General features: G+C 38.3%; 1 protein-coding gene across 1 annotated transcript in view; it reads right to left on the bottom strand.

Annotated features, from left to right (window-relative positions):
- Positions 1-14,624, bottom strand: part of SPAG9 (sperm associated antigen 9) — a 177,290-nt gene that overhangs the window by 37,746 nt on the left and 124,920 nt on the right. The window contains exons 6-8 of the mRNA XM_007941865.2: positions 8,705-8,912; positions 7,836-7,935; positions 2,851-2,972 (exon numbers count right to left, since the gene is read on the bottom strand). Coding sequence (XP_007940056.1) covers positions 2,851-2,972; positions 7,836-7,935; positions 8,705-8,912 — 430 coding nt within the window. The remainder of the gene's footprint in view (positions 1-2,850; positions 2,973-7,835; positions 7,936-8,704; positions 8,913-14,624) is intronic.

The following is a 14,624-nucleotide window of genomic DNA, read 5'->3' as shown; positions in this document are numbered from 1 at the left end:
TACTTCTGTAGTGATACTGCCTTGGAAACCCAAGGAGGGGTCACTATGAGTCAGGGCCGACTGGACGGCCCATAACAACAACAATCATTATTTCTAAGTACTATTCAAACCCACCAGCCACTCCTCGGAAGGAAGGTTGGGCAATCCTACTTACGTAGTAGTGATACTGCCTCGGAAACTCAAGGAGGGGTCGCTATGAGTCAGGGCCGACTTGACGGCAAACAACAACAACAGGGTATACAAATCACATTTTAAAAATATACTTCATTCTATTGATTACAAAGGGATAGCATGTGGGAATTTTTTGGGGTGGTGAATATTGATTCTAGTGGTGGTTACTCTATGCAGTTTGTCAAAATTCACAAAACTATATACCAAAAGAAGTGAATTTGTATATAAACTTAAAAATACACTTTTCAAAAATTTAAATTCTTCTTTCTAACATTTGCTTCTCAATTTTGTTGGGTTATCCCTCACCAATTGGAAGTCAGTTTCTTAAACCAAATTTTACAAATAACTTTTTATCTATAATTTGATGTCAACTAAAATTAAAGTCTAAATTTAAATGCAAACCAGAATATTCCTTAAGAATTTATCTTTTCTAGCCCTCTTTGAGAGATGCAACTCATTCAATTTCTTTCTTTTTTTTTTTTTATTATGCTTTGGGTGCAAATTTACAGAGCAAAATTGGTTTTACATTCAACAGTTTGTGTACATTTGATTTCACACCCCAATTACCATCTCCAACCATAACCCACTCTCCTCCTCTTCGTTCCCTATGACGCATCCCCTCCCTGTGCCCTTCTTTCTTAACTTTGCACCCGTGTCTGTCCAGCTTTCCCTCCATGTGAATGCTGCGCCTCTGGTGCCTCACGGCCAATTGCTCCAAGGGGTGTATCTCCCTAGAGTAGGTGGATGCATCACCCTGGGTTGGGTGTTCTGCATGTAAGTCTTTCTACTGTTGGGCTGTGAGCCAGTCCTTGGAACTGAGTCCTATCCCAGGCCAAAATGGTATTCCAGGGCCATAGTCTTGGGGGTACCACTGGACTCCATCCAACCAGTAATTCTGGTCATTACTGTGTTTTTGAATTTTGTTCCACATTTTTCCTCCCACTCTATCCAGGATCTCCAATTTTGATCCTTTCCTGAGTGGCTGGCACTGGCAGCTGGGCACTATCTAGTTCTTTTGGTCTCAAGGTCCATCATATTCTTCTCATTCAATTCCTTTCAATGTTTTACTTAGCCTTTAATTTTGGTAATGCAAAACAACACAATACACTGCCATGGAGTTGGATCTGACTCAGAGCAACCCCTCCTTCGGTTTCTGAGGCAGTATCACTACGGAAGTAGATTGCCCAACCTTCCTTCCGAGGAGCGGCTGGTGGGTTTGAACCACCAGCCTTCTGGTTAGCAGTCAAGTGCCTTAGGTACTACAACACTATAGTCTATATCTAACTCTGAATACTTCTATTTACATACTTTCAATCTTTCTTACTAGATTGCGAGCTCTTCCCAGATAAGCCTTATAAGTTTCCTTCAAAAAATAGTTCTCAATGCCAAGGATATAACTGGCAATTGATAAATTTAACATAAATCAATGCAAGCGATGCATAGTCATAAAAACTGACAAAACAGTATCTTTTGAGAACAGCATATGATACAAGATTTTTTTTTTGGAGACTGGTATCTAAAAATCTATCTTAAAGATACAGGTTTTGATTTCTATAGGTTTTTGATTTCCTTCTCTTTGTTTAGGTTTTCCTGTAACATCTGAAAGGAGTTCTGGTGGTGCTGTGGTTAAAGCATTGGGATGCTAACCAAAAGGTTGGCAGTTTGAACCCATCAGCTGCTCCGTGGGAGAAACATGAGGCAGTCTGCTTCCATAAAGACTTACAGCTTATCGTTTCTTTTTTATAAGGACTTAAAAGTAAACCAAAGAAAAGTGCACCAAAGCTAATTCACAAGAGTCAGAATCATGTAATTAATGCTGAAAGGAATTTTAGGGATCACCTAGAACAAGACCTGGCAAACTTTTTCTATAAAGAGCCAGGTGATAAGTCTTTTAGGCTTTGTAGGTCATTTGATCTCTGTTGTAAACTATTCAACCTGTGCCAGACATTGACAATAAGTAAACAAAATGGGCATGATTGTATTCCAACAAAACTATTCACACAAACAGGTGGTGAGCTGGATTCAGCCCATGGACTGCAGTTGCCCACTGCTGAAATTAGAGACTAGCTCCTTCAAAGAAACTAAGACCCAGAGAGATTAAGATATTTGGCAAAGGTCACTAGATAAATAATGGAAGACAAATATGCAGTTTTCTTTTCAAATCATGTGTTCTTCAACAACACAAACTTTAAAATGATTATGACATTTCCTGAGAGAGCTAAAACATAACATTTTTTAAAATCTCAGAAAAATGAAGTGTTATGATTTCTACTCTTATTTAATTAAGGTCAATAGTATTTACTGAATTTGTTTAAAACAAGAACTAACTATTCATCAATCCATATCCCTACACATGCACACACACACTTCCATATACACATCTCTCTGTTCCTTATATATAATGTTGTTCATGGAATATAGCAGGTTTGATAAATTTTGTTACATGAATCAAAACACAAATTGAAGTGCAGGTCAATTTTAGATGTACTGATATGTAAAGAACTTTTACTTTTAAAACTTAAATGACCTCAAAGAAAACCTTTCCAGAAATTACCTCAAAGTGTAATAATCCTGTACCACTGAGCAGGTTAGGGACATTTTAAATGAATTTTCAACAAAATCATTTTTAAAAATCTATTTCTAAAACACTTTGATAGTTTTTCAGATGAGCTGCCATACCTAGTAAATCTGCTCCTTCATCCACATCTCCAATTAGGCCTGAGCCAGCTGAAGACAGTTCTTCAAAGAGAGATTCTGTATTGCGATCAAAAGCTTTGTTCTCTATGCCTTTGGTAGGAGTGCTACGTGACAAAACCAATAAAACCAAATTAACAAATTACAAAGACTTTCTTGACAGTGTAAAATGAATAGCTAGGCTGTGCTACATAGGACTTTTTACCTGTAATTTATATTTAATATAAAATATAATTAAATAAGATTTCTCAGTGGTTCCCCAAGAAATTCCCTCTAAATTCCCCAGAATGAATGATGGAGAAAATAAACAATGCTTTGGTTTTAAAGTTTCAGCAAACACAAATAAATGGCAGCTAGCAGAGAGCACTAGTTTGCTCTGTAACAGGCATGTTCTAAGTACTTTACATAGATTGCCTTATTTAACTCTCTTGCAGTTGTGAGGATTAAATAAGGCGATCTATGTAAAGTAGATTGTAGGTGCTGTTATTACCCCAATTTTACAGATGAGAAACTAAAGAAGTTAAGAATTTGCTGAGATCATATAGCAAATGGATGGAAAGGGCAGGATTCAAACCCAGGAAGTTTGGTTCCAGAACTCATTAGCTTTGATGTTATATGTTGTCTGGGATACAAACTGACTCAGTCTTTTCTTGTTAGTGCAATGTGACAGTGTCTATTAAAATTTAAAACACAGATACCCAATGACTCAAGAATTCCATATCAAAAATGTTCTACAAAAACCCAAGCACACACAAAAAAATGTGTCTGTAAAAGGATGGCCAGAGCAGTATTTTTATAGTAGTAAAGCTGAAATGACCTTAAGTGGTTATTAACAGGGGACAAATTAGTTATGGATATACATATAAAATGAAAAGTTAAAAACTTATACTTAAAAACAGTAGGGTTTTTATAAAGGAAAGAAACCCATTATATATATATATTTTAAAGCAAGTTGCAAAACAGTACCTATATGAGACCTTTTTGACAAGGGCAGGAAGGGGGATGGGGAAAGTATGTATGTCTGTGTACTAGTGTTATATTAGTAAAGTCTGCACAGGATTTCTAGTTAAATATGGTAGACTGAACGAACACAGGCAATTATCATCCAATAATTCAGAAACCTAGCAAAAATGATAAAGGAATTACATAAGGATACGGCCAGCCCACAAGATATGAACAAAATTCTGTAAGGTGGAAAACAGATGGGTAAGCACTAGAAATTGATTCAACAGATCATACAGTTGAAATCCAAGCCTCTGGGGTAGGGGAGGAGGTAAGTATGCTTCCAGAAACCTTGAAAGACCCAAACTTGAAGGTAGCAGGAATCTGTGAAGATAAGCGTGTAGGAGGAGGCTGCAAAAAAAAAAAAAAAAAAAAAAACCCAGAAGAAATACACAACAGAAAACAATACAAGAAGCAGTACAAAGATTTCTGACTGGGGTGATGAAAAAGTTTTGGAAATAAATAGTAGTGATGGCTACACAATACTATGAATATAATCAATACCACTGAACTGTCACTAAAAATGGTTAAAATGGCAAATTTAATGGTATATATATTTTGCCACACTAAACTCTGGTAGCATAGTGCCTAAGGCACTTGACTGCTAACCAGAAGGCTGGCGGTTCAAACCCACCAGCCACTCCTTAGAAGGAAGGTTGGGAAATCCTACTTCTGTAGTGATACTGCCTCGGAAACCCAAGGAGGGGTCGCTATGAGTCGGGGCTGACTCAATGGCAAAATAACAACAACAACAACAACAAACATATGTAAAAAAGCAGTATTTTGAGATGGTGAGAACTCTATTCTCCCACTGTAGCTCCCTGAACAATGGTAGTTAAGCGTCAATGTTACAGGCAAAAGACTGCAGAATCAGTGTTATTTATTTAAATATGAGCAAAATGAATGGTGCCGCAGAGCACCAGACATTTAAAGGAGGCCTTTAAAAAGAGCCCAAGACAAGCAAAGTGCAAGCGAGGCACTCAAAGCAAAAGGAGATAATGCTGGCAGCAAAAGAAAACAAGCAAAAAAACCCCAACTAATTTTCTTAGAATAAATGTTGCAACTGTAAAAGAACAGGAGCTCTGGTAGCATAGTGCCTAAGGCACTTGACTGCTAACCAGAAGGCTGGTGGTTCAAACCCACCAGCTACTCCTCGGAAGGAAGGTTGGGCAATCTACTTCCGTAGTGATACCGCCTGGGAAACCCAAGGAGAGGTCGCTATGAGTCAGGTCTGACTCCATGGCACATAACAACAAATAAAAGAATAACAGGATGTTCGTTATAAAAAGTAACCAACCAAGAAAAAGAAAGAAGCTTTTATATAAAAAAATAATTAATGAAATTTGAAAGATAAAAGTCGAAGAAATCAGCCAGAAAACAGAAAATAAAAGAGATGCAAAACAGTGAAGAAAAGAAATATTTAGGATCAGTCCAAAAGGTTGAATATCAACCTAAGATGACCCAGAATGAGAGGGAGAAACAAAAATGAGAAGAAATAAAGAGAAGTTTTCTCAGAACTGGGGGGATGAATTTCCAGTTGAAAGGACTTACTATATACAAGAAGATACAATGAATAAAAGACCTTTAAACCAAATACATCCTCATGAATTAAAATGACAAAAAGCAGGTATAAATATAAAAATATAAATCCTAAAAGCTTCCTGAGAGAATATATGAAGAAGAAAGAACCCAAAGGGCATCACATGAACTCAACATGACAATGAAGCAATGGCTTCAAAATTCTTAGAGAAAACATTTTCCAACCTAGAATTCCCTGTGTAGCCTAACTATCCATCATGTCTTTAAATGACATTTGTCACATTCAAGTTCTCAAAAAATTTACTTTCCAAGCACTTTTTGCCCAGGAAACTAGTGAAGAATATATTGTGTCAAAACAAAAGTATAAATCAAGAAATAGGATGATGACATGGGATCCAGGAAACGGGATCCAACAGAGGAGGGAGGTGATGGGAATTTCCAGGATGACAGTGAGGGCAAATCCCAAGATCAAACATGACAACAGTCTAGATTGGAGCATTGGAATAAAAGGCCCCAGGTGAGAGAGAGAACTCTAAGAGACAGGTAGGTTTCGTGTCTGGCCATACTTGCAGAGTATCTGTCAACAGATTACTAACAGGTCATAGAAACTTAAGCAGAAGAAACAAAACAAGACAAAAACTAACAAAAAAGCCCCAAAGCTTTATTAATTCTAGTAAAACAAAAAGTTGTCAAAGAAAGGAAATAAAATCATAGTATATTCTGTGGCTAAGTAGTGATTAATATTAATAATTCTTAATGATATAAATAATGAATATTAATTTAATACTAAGTTAAGCAAAATTTGAGATAAAATTATATTAGGAGGAAGAAAGGCAGGATGGTGATTTAAGGAGTTATATCCTCATTGTCTTCTACTGTAGAAAGTCAACCGCTAATGTCGCACGCAGCCCTTCTCAATCATAGTTCCTCATCTGATCCACAGAACACAAAAAATGAACTGAGTGACTAGTTTTTCAATTCATGCAAGGAAAGCAGATAGCTAGTACAATAGCAAAGGAGTCAGCTACTTCATAGATGCAAGGGATGCCTTAGGGCATAAGGACTTAATTTTCTCATGAAACTCCAGCTGAGCAAGACAGGGACAGTAATTATTTAGAAAACTGATGATAAACAGCAGAAGAGAGAGAACTGAGGAATCACAGAGGTTGCCTCTTGGGGGTGAGCATGAGGAGGGGGTGGGAGCAAGGGACTTGGTCTTTCATGGTTTTGTATTACCATTTGATTTAAAATGAAATGACAACAAACACACAAACTGTTAACAGCAATCGCATCTTCCAGGCTTAGGAGAGGGGGGATGAGAAGCATATTCCACTTTTTACACTCCCATTGTTTAAAACAGTAACCAATAAAGGGGAGTGCACAGTCTTTGGAATCAGACAGGCCTAGGTTTGAATCCCAGCTCCACCTCTTGCTAGTCTACTAATCTTGGGTAAGTTAAACTTTATCATTCTCAGTTTCCTTACCTGTAAAAAGGGAATGAAAACCTCCTAAGGTTGTTATAAGATTAAATGATATAAAATAATGATGATAACAACAATAATGAACATACATTCACTTAATCTTCACAAGAACCCTGGCATATTAGCATGATGAGGAAACTTATTTAAGATTCAAATCTGAGCTAGGATTTGGACTCACACAGTATAACTCTAGAACTCATGCTTTTAACACTACCGCATAGTGAACAATGTCTAGCAGTGATCAATAAATGACATGTATTCTTATGATCATTACTAATTAATAAACGATAAAATTTACAGAAGAAATTAAAGAAAATGTAGCATAGTGGCTAAAGCACTTGACTGCTAACCAGAAGGCTGGCAGTTCAAACCCATCAGCCACTCCTCGGAAGGAAGGTTGGGCAATCCTACTTCCGTAGTGATACTGCCTTGGAACCCAGGAGGGGTCGCTATGAGTCGGGGCTGACTCAACGGCACATAACAACAACAACAACAAGTAGCTCTGTTTGACTTTCCTGAACATCAAAATATTTCCAATAACCATTTTTTCCTCACCATTAAACAAGTTTCCCACGGAAAATGAACCTAATTTTCTTCTAATAATGAGATGGCTAACGTTCTGAAAGAAGTACATTCTCTTCTTGCTGATGTGGAGGGGTGAAAAAGTTTGTTCAAATTGTTACCTCCCCCACTTCTGCTTCTTCTGTTTCCTCAAGTTACAAAATTATGGGACATCTCTTGGCTGTGCATTTTTTCCCCCATCCTTCCACAGCTACAAATAGCTGATCCCTAGTGCTGCAAATAGCTACCATTTCACAAAACTAATAGAAACTGGAATATATTAACATTTCTTCAGTTGAATCCATTTTGTCTGGTCAGAAATCAAAGAACTGGGTGCTTATGAGAGTGAGGGAAAGGAAAGATGTCTTAATTTGACATTTTTTGTACCTTGAGCCTTTGTATCCACTGAGATCTTTGTCCATATCCAACTCGGGAGTGGATTCAATGATTGCCTGAACTTCTGACTTCTCTTCATTTTCAGCAGAGCCTTAGGAAAGAAAAAGAAGACATAAATATTGGACAGTGAGTGACTCCTACATGAAAAGTCTGTTGTTCCTATGGTTGTAAATACATCATCTGATCACAAAAAAACTTTTGAAGACTAAGTTCTGGGAAATACAGGGTTAGACAATATGTCATATATTCAGTTAAGAGTCAGCATTAGAAACTAATATATAACCAAAGAAAGTTTTCATTCATGCTTCTTAGGTCACAGTGCAGTGTATCCCTAAGCCAGAACTCCCTTTTTTCATTCCTATGTAGGATCTCTGGTGGTGTATGCCTAAGGCACTTGACTGCTAACCAGAAGGCTGGCGGCTCAAACCCACCAGCCACTCCTCGGAAGGAAGGTTGGGCAATCTACTTCCGTAGTGATACTGCCTCGGAAACCCAAGGAGGGGTCGCTATGATTAGGGGCTGACTTGACGGCACATAACAACAACAACAACAATGTAAGGGGTAGAATATATGACAAAGACTAATGTCCTAAAGGCAGGGGAGAGAACGGGATTGTCTCCCTGCCTTTGAGACTTTCCAACTTTCTCCACCCAACATTTTTTTTCTCTGAAATTTCATTTAATCATTTTTTTTTCTGTTAATGATTGTGTAATTTTAAGTTAATTTACACAAATGAGTAGAATGGATTATCTATCTATTTTGTAAATCAGGTAACATTACTCCCCAAAAATTTCCTCATGCCCACATTATTTGGGTTAAGAGAATACTTTGCTGGTAAATAAAGAACCAGAGTCACTTACCAGTTGATACATTTCTAGTTTCTTGGGCTACTTGTACTTCAATATGCTTGCTTATCTCAGACTTATTTGGTGTATCTGCAGCCTTTACAAATCCTTCATTATCCTCCTTTAATGGAGTATCAAAAGGAATTGCTGCCACATCCGAAGCAGCTATCGATGCTGGAGTAGTAGCTTTAGATCCTCCTTGGCTGACATCAGAAAGTTCATCCTACACATGAAAATGATTAAGGAGAGATTTTTAAATGAGCAATTTATTCAAACATCTTTACAAATGGGTTACAAATAAACTTGCCCAAAGTTAATTGTATTAAATAAATAAACTAGGTAATAAAGAGCCACTAATTACTGAAGGAAATCAGTAAAAATCCCTGCAGACTATTTTCAAATAATTGGGAAATAGATATTTAAGTAAATCCTATTTTTCTAGGCATCCATGAGATTCTTCTGAACAAAATACTGAAAAAGTAGAATGGAGATATGAGCATGAAATTATATATTAATGTCAAAGCCAGAGTTTTAATAGCAGTTATAATATTATACAATCATTTGATATTTAAAACTCTCAGATCACGTACTATCTAGTAGCTGTAGTAAAACTCCAGTGGAACAGTTGATTCTTAATCTCACGATATAATTTTGTGAACTATGATTCTGAAACATCTAGCATCCAAATAATTTGAAATGCTTGTTGAAAAAAGGCAGATTCAAAGTCCAATTCCACACATAATTTACCAAACTCTGGGCAATGGAATCAAGTAACATGTGCCTCAGGGAATTCATTAAAATCTGGCAACTACTATTCTTTACTCCATGTGCATCAGTAAGGTTGACTCCACTTTGAGGAGACAGCTCTTTCCCAGTAGTATTCTGAGTGCCTTCAACCTGAGGGTCTCACCTTCAGATACTATACCAGACAATGTTTCACTGTTCTTCATAAAGTTTCCTGGTAATATATCATACAGTTTTCTGGTAATATATCACAAGGTTTTCACAGTAGCTTTTTTTTTTTTTTTTTTTCAGAAGTGGATGGCCCCATTTTTTTCCCCAGTCTGTCTTAGTCTGGAAGCTCCACGGAAACCTGTCCATCACAGGTGACCCTGCTGGTATTTGAAATACCAGTGGCATAGCCTCTAGCCTCAGAGTAACACCCAAGCCAACACAGTGTGACAAACTGACAGTCAAGTGGTGCAGCTGATTTGCTGATGAGGCACAACTCAAAATGGGAAGAAACGGTTGCAAACATTCATTAGTAACTGGAACGTGGAATGTGAGAAATATTAATCTAGGAAAACTGGACGGTGTCAAAATGAAAGAGAATTCATAAAGATTAATATCCTAGGCATTTGTGAGCTGAAATGGACTGGTATTGGCCATTCTGAATCAGACAATCATATGTTCTACTACGCTGGGAATGACAAATTGAAGAGGAATGACATCTCATTCACTGCCAAAAAGAATATTTCAAGATCTGTCCTTAAGTAGAATGCTGTCAGTGATTGTATAATATCCATAGCCTATAAGGAAGACCAGTTAATACATCTATTATTCAAATTTACACACTAACCACTGAAGCGAAAGGTGAAGAAATTTAAGATTTTTATTAACTTCAAACATGCAGTCAAGATGTATTGATAAGTACTGGTGACTGGAATGCAAAAGATGGAAACAAAGACGCAGCACTACTAGTTGGAAAATATGGCTTGGTAATATAAATGATATTGGAGATCGCATGATAGAATTTTGCAAGACCAATGACCTACTCATTGCAAATACCTTTTTAACAACATAAAGGGCAATTATACACGTGGACCTCACAAGATGGAATATGCAGAAATCAAATCAACCACATTTGTGGAAAGAAACAATGGAGAAGCTCAATATTATCAGTCAAAACAAGGCCAGGAGCTCACTGGAAAATAACCATCAATAGCTCATGTGCAAGTTCAAGTTGACACTGAAGAAAATTAAAACAAGTCCATGAGAGCCAAAATATGACCTTGATTATATCCCACCTGAATTTAGAGACCATTTGAAGAACAAATTTGGCACATTGAACACCAATGACCGAAGGAAGACCAGACAAGTTGATGACATCAAGAACATAATACATGAAGGAAGCAAAAGGTCATTAAAAAGACCAGGGAAGGAAGAAAAAACTAAAATGGATTTCAGAAGAGACTCTGAAACTTGCTCTTGAATGGAGAGTAGCTAAAATGAAAGGAAGAAATGATGAAATAAAAGAGCTGAACAGAAGATTTCAAAGACCAGCTTGAGAAGATAAAGTAAAGTATTATAACATGCAAAGACATGGAATTAGAAAATCAAAAGGGAAGAACACACTAGGTATTTCTCAAGCTGAAAGAACTAAAGAAAAAATTCAAGCCTCAAATTACAATACCAAAGGATTTGATGGGCAAAATATTGAACAATACAGGAAACATAAAAAGAAGATGGAAGGAACCTACAGAGTCACTGTACCAAAAAGGTTGATGTTCAACCATTTCAAGAGGTAGCATATCATCAAGAACTAATGATATTGAAGGAAGAAGTCTAAGCTGCACTGAAGCAATTGGCAAGGAAACAAGGCTCCAGGAATTGATGGAATACCCATTGAGATGTTTCAACAAATGGATGCAGAGCTGAAGGCATTTACTCATTTATGCCAGAAAATTTGGAAAACAGCTACCAAATTGGGAGAGACCCATATCTGTGCCCATTCCAAAGAAAGGTGATCCAAAAGAATGTGGAAAATACTGAACAATATCATTTAGAACACATGTAAAATTTTGCTGAAGATAATTAAAAAATGATTGTAGCAGTACATCAATAAGGAACTGCCAGAAATTCAAGCTGGATTCAGAAGAGTGCATGGAATGAGCGATATCATTGCTGATGTCAGATGGATTTTAGATGAAAGCAAAAAATAGCAGAAAGACATCTACCTGTGTTTTATTGACTATGCAAAGGCACTCAACTGTGTGGATCATAACAAATCATGGATAACATTGAGAAGAATGGGAATTCCAGAGCACTTAACTGTGCTCATGAGGAGCCTATACATAGACCTCAGGAGGCAGTCATTCAAACAGAACAAGGGAATACTGCATGGTTTAAAATCAAGAAGGGTGTGCGTCAAGGTTGTATCCTTTCACCATACTTATTCAATCTGTACGCTGAGAAAATAATCTGAGAAGCTGGACTATATGAAGAAGAGCATGGCATCAGGAATGGAGGAAGACTCATTAATAACTTGTGATATGCAGATGACATAACCTTGTTTGCTGAAAGTGAAGAGGACTTTAAGGCACTTACTGAGGAAGGTCAAAGCCTACAGTCTTTAGTATGGATCACACCTCAACATAAAGAAAACAAAAATCCTCACAACTGAACCAATAATCAAAATCACAATAAATCGAGAAAAGATTAAAGCTGTCAAATATTTCATTTTACATGGATCCACAATCAATACTCATGGAAACAGTAGTCAAGAAATCAGATACCATATTGCACTGGACAAATCTCCTGCAAAAAGACCTCTTTAAAGTGTTAAAGAGCAAAGATGTCACTTTGGAGATTAACATGTGCCTAACCGAAGCCATAGTGCTTTGTACTTTCACTATGTATATGTAAGCTGGACAAGGAATAAGGAAGACCAAAGAAGAATAGATGCCTTTGAATTGTGGTGTTGGCGAAAGATACTGAAAATACCATGCACTGTCAGAAGAATGAACAAATCTGTCTTGGAAGAAGTCAAGCTGAAATGTTCCTTAGAATTGAGAATATTCAGCATTGAGAAAGAGAAGGACATAGAGAGGTACATGGGAGGTACAGACAACAAAGATGAACCCTTTTGCACATACAGTGCTGCGTTGTCAGTGAAGGCAAACATGGGTATGTGGGTGGATAGATGGGTGGACAGGTTGAAGTAGTAGGTATGTCTATGAAGTGGGGAATGTACCCAAGAACATGTACCGGGTTGGCAGACAAGGGTCCTATAAGTTTATGTGTATGATCTGAATTCCCAGGTGTATAGTGGAGCTGACAAGGGGCAAGGTTATAGTTACTGCTTGGTCACAACCAGCTACCCAGAGGGAGCGAGTAGTTGAACCTGTGGGCTTGGGACCATAGTCGCAGGGGACATCAAGCTCAATTGGCATAAGATACTACACAAAATATTGTTCCACCTCCTACTTCAGCGAGTGGCAACTGGGATCTTAAAAGCTTGCAAGCTGCCATCTAGATGCTATGATGGGTCTCTCTACATCCAGAGCAAAGAAGAATGAAGAAAACCAAAAATTCATGAAAACAATTAGTCCTAGCAACTGGTACACCATCTGATCTGCAGCCTATACGACTATGAGACCAAAAGAACTAGATGGTGCCCAGCTACCACTGTCAACCAGTAGGAAGGGGACCTATGTAGGAGATCCTGGATAGAGAGGAAGAACAATGTGGAACAAAACTCAAAATCATTTGGGGGTTGGGAAAAGGGACCAGGTTTGCTGGTCCAATAGAGCCTGGTGGAACCAGTGAGACTATGGCCCCTAGATGCCCTTCAGGTCTGGAATTGAACCCACACCTCTGGCTTCCAGCCAAGCAGAAGACAGGCATAGGAGTTGGACTCCTATGCCAGACAGAAGACAGGCATAGGAGTTGAGTAGATACATTCCTTGGAGAGAACAATCAAGGGAGAAAGAAGGGCTGTTTATGCACAGGAAGACAGCTTAGGGGGCAGGAGTACATGGAGGGATGGACACAGGGAAGAGGTAACTATGGGGAGGAAGTGGGAGGGGAGCTGTTGCATTGTGGTATATTGTGGCCAATGTCATGAGACAAAGTGTATGCGAACTACTGTATGGAAAGTGAATTTGCTCTTTACTTTTTTAGCCAAATCACAATTAAAAAAAAAGAAAGAAAGAAAGAATTGAGAATGCCCAAACTTTGTCTCACCTACTTTGGTCATACTGTCAGAAGGGACCAGTCCCTGGAGAAGGGTATCATGCTTGGTAAAGCAGAAGGTCAGAGAGAAAGGGGAAGACCCTCAACAAGATGAACTGACACAGTGGCTGCAACAATGGACTCAAGCACAGCAAGGACTGTGGGGATGGCACAGGACTGGGTAGTGTGTTGTTCTGTTGTACACAGGGTCACTATGAGTAACAGCACCTAACAACAACTATTCTAGAGTCTTCAGACAGGGAGCTCTGGTGGCGTAGTGCCTAAGGCATTTGACTGCTAACCAGAAGGCTAGCAGTTCAAACTCACTGGCCACTCCTTGGAAGGAAGACTGGGCAATCTACTTCCATAGGGATACCACCTCGGAAACCCAAGGAGGCGTCGCTGAGTTGAAATCGACTCAACGGCAGTGAGTCTTCAGATAGGCAACACACATTCTCTTTGTTTTGATAAGTACTTTATTGAAAAATACAAGTGTAGCTATTTTGGTTAATTTACCAGCCTGGTTAACTCATATTTATATTCTCATATACATGATTTTCTACTCTTTCAAGGTCAGCCACAGGGACCCAGTTGGGGGTGATACGAGAGGTCTCCAACAGCAAGACAAACTTGTCTGTCGGTTTGTCCTACTGTCGTGACATGTAGACGTGAGTTTTGAGGCTGAGCCTCTGGTGTTTAAAACCCAGCGAGATGCACCTGGAGCACAGGTAACAGCCCAGCTTATAGACTGAGACAGACTAGGAAGAAGGAAGAGGCTGTCCACTTCTCAAAGAACTGGCCAGGGAAAACCTTATGTACAGCAAAGAAACACTGTTTGGTACATTACCGCGCACCTTTAGTAATAGTCTGTTTAGGCTAAAAGGCTATCAAAATAGGACTGGGAAAGAGCTGCAACATCTGAGTAAACCCAGCCTTACTCATATGGAAAAGAGAAAGCTTTCAAGACCTTCATTTACTGATG

This window comes from Orycteropus afer, unplaced genomic scaffold (assembly GCF_000298275.1).
Source record: "Orycteropus afer afer isolate SDZICR_OR568_19922 unplaced genomic scaffold, OryAfe1.0 scaffold00085, whole genome shotgun sequence".
Taxonomy (NCBI): domain Eukaryota; kingdom Metazoa; phylum Chordata; class Mammalia; order Tubulidentata; family Orycteropodidae; genus Orycteropus; species Orycteropus afer.
Note: the sequence above shows the minus strand (reverse complement) of the source record. Positions and strands in the feature narration are given on the sequence as shown.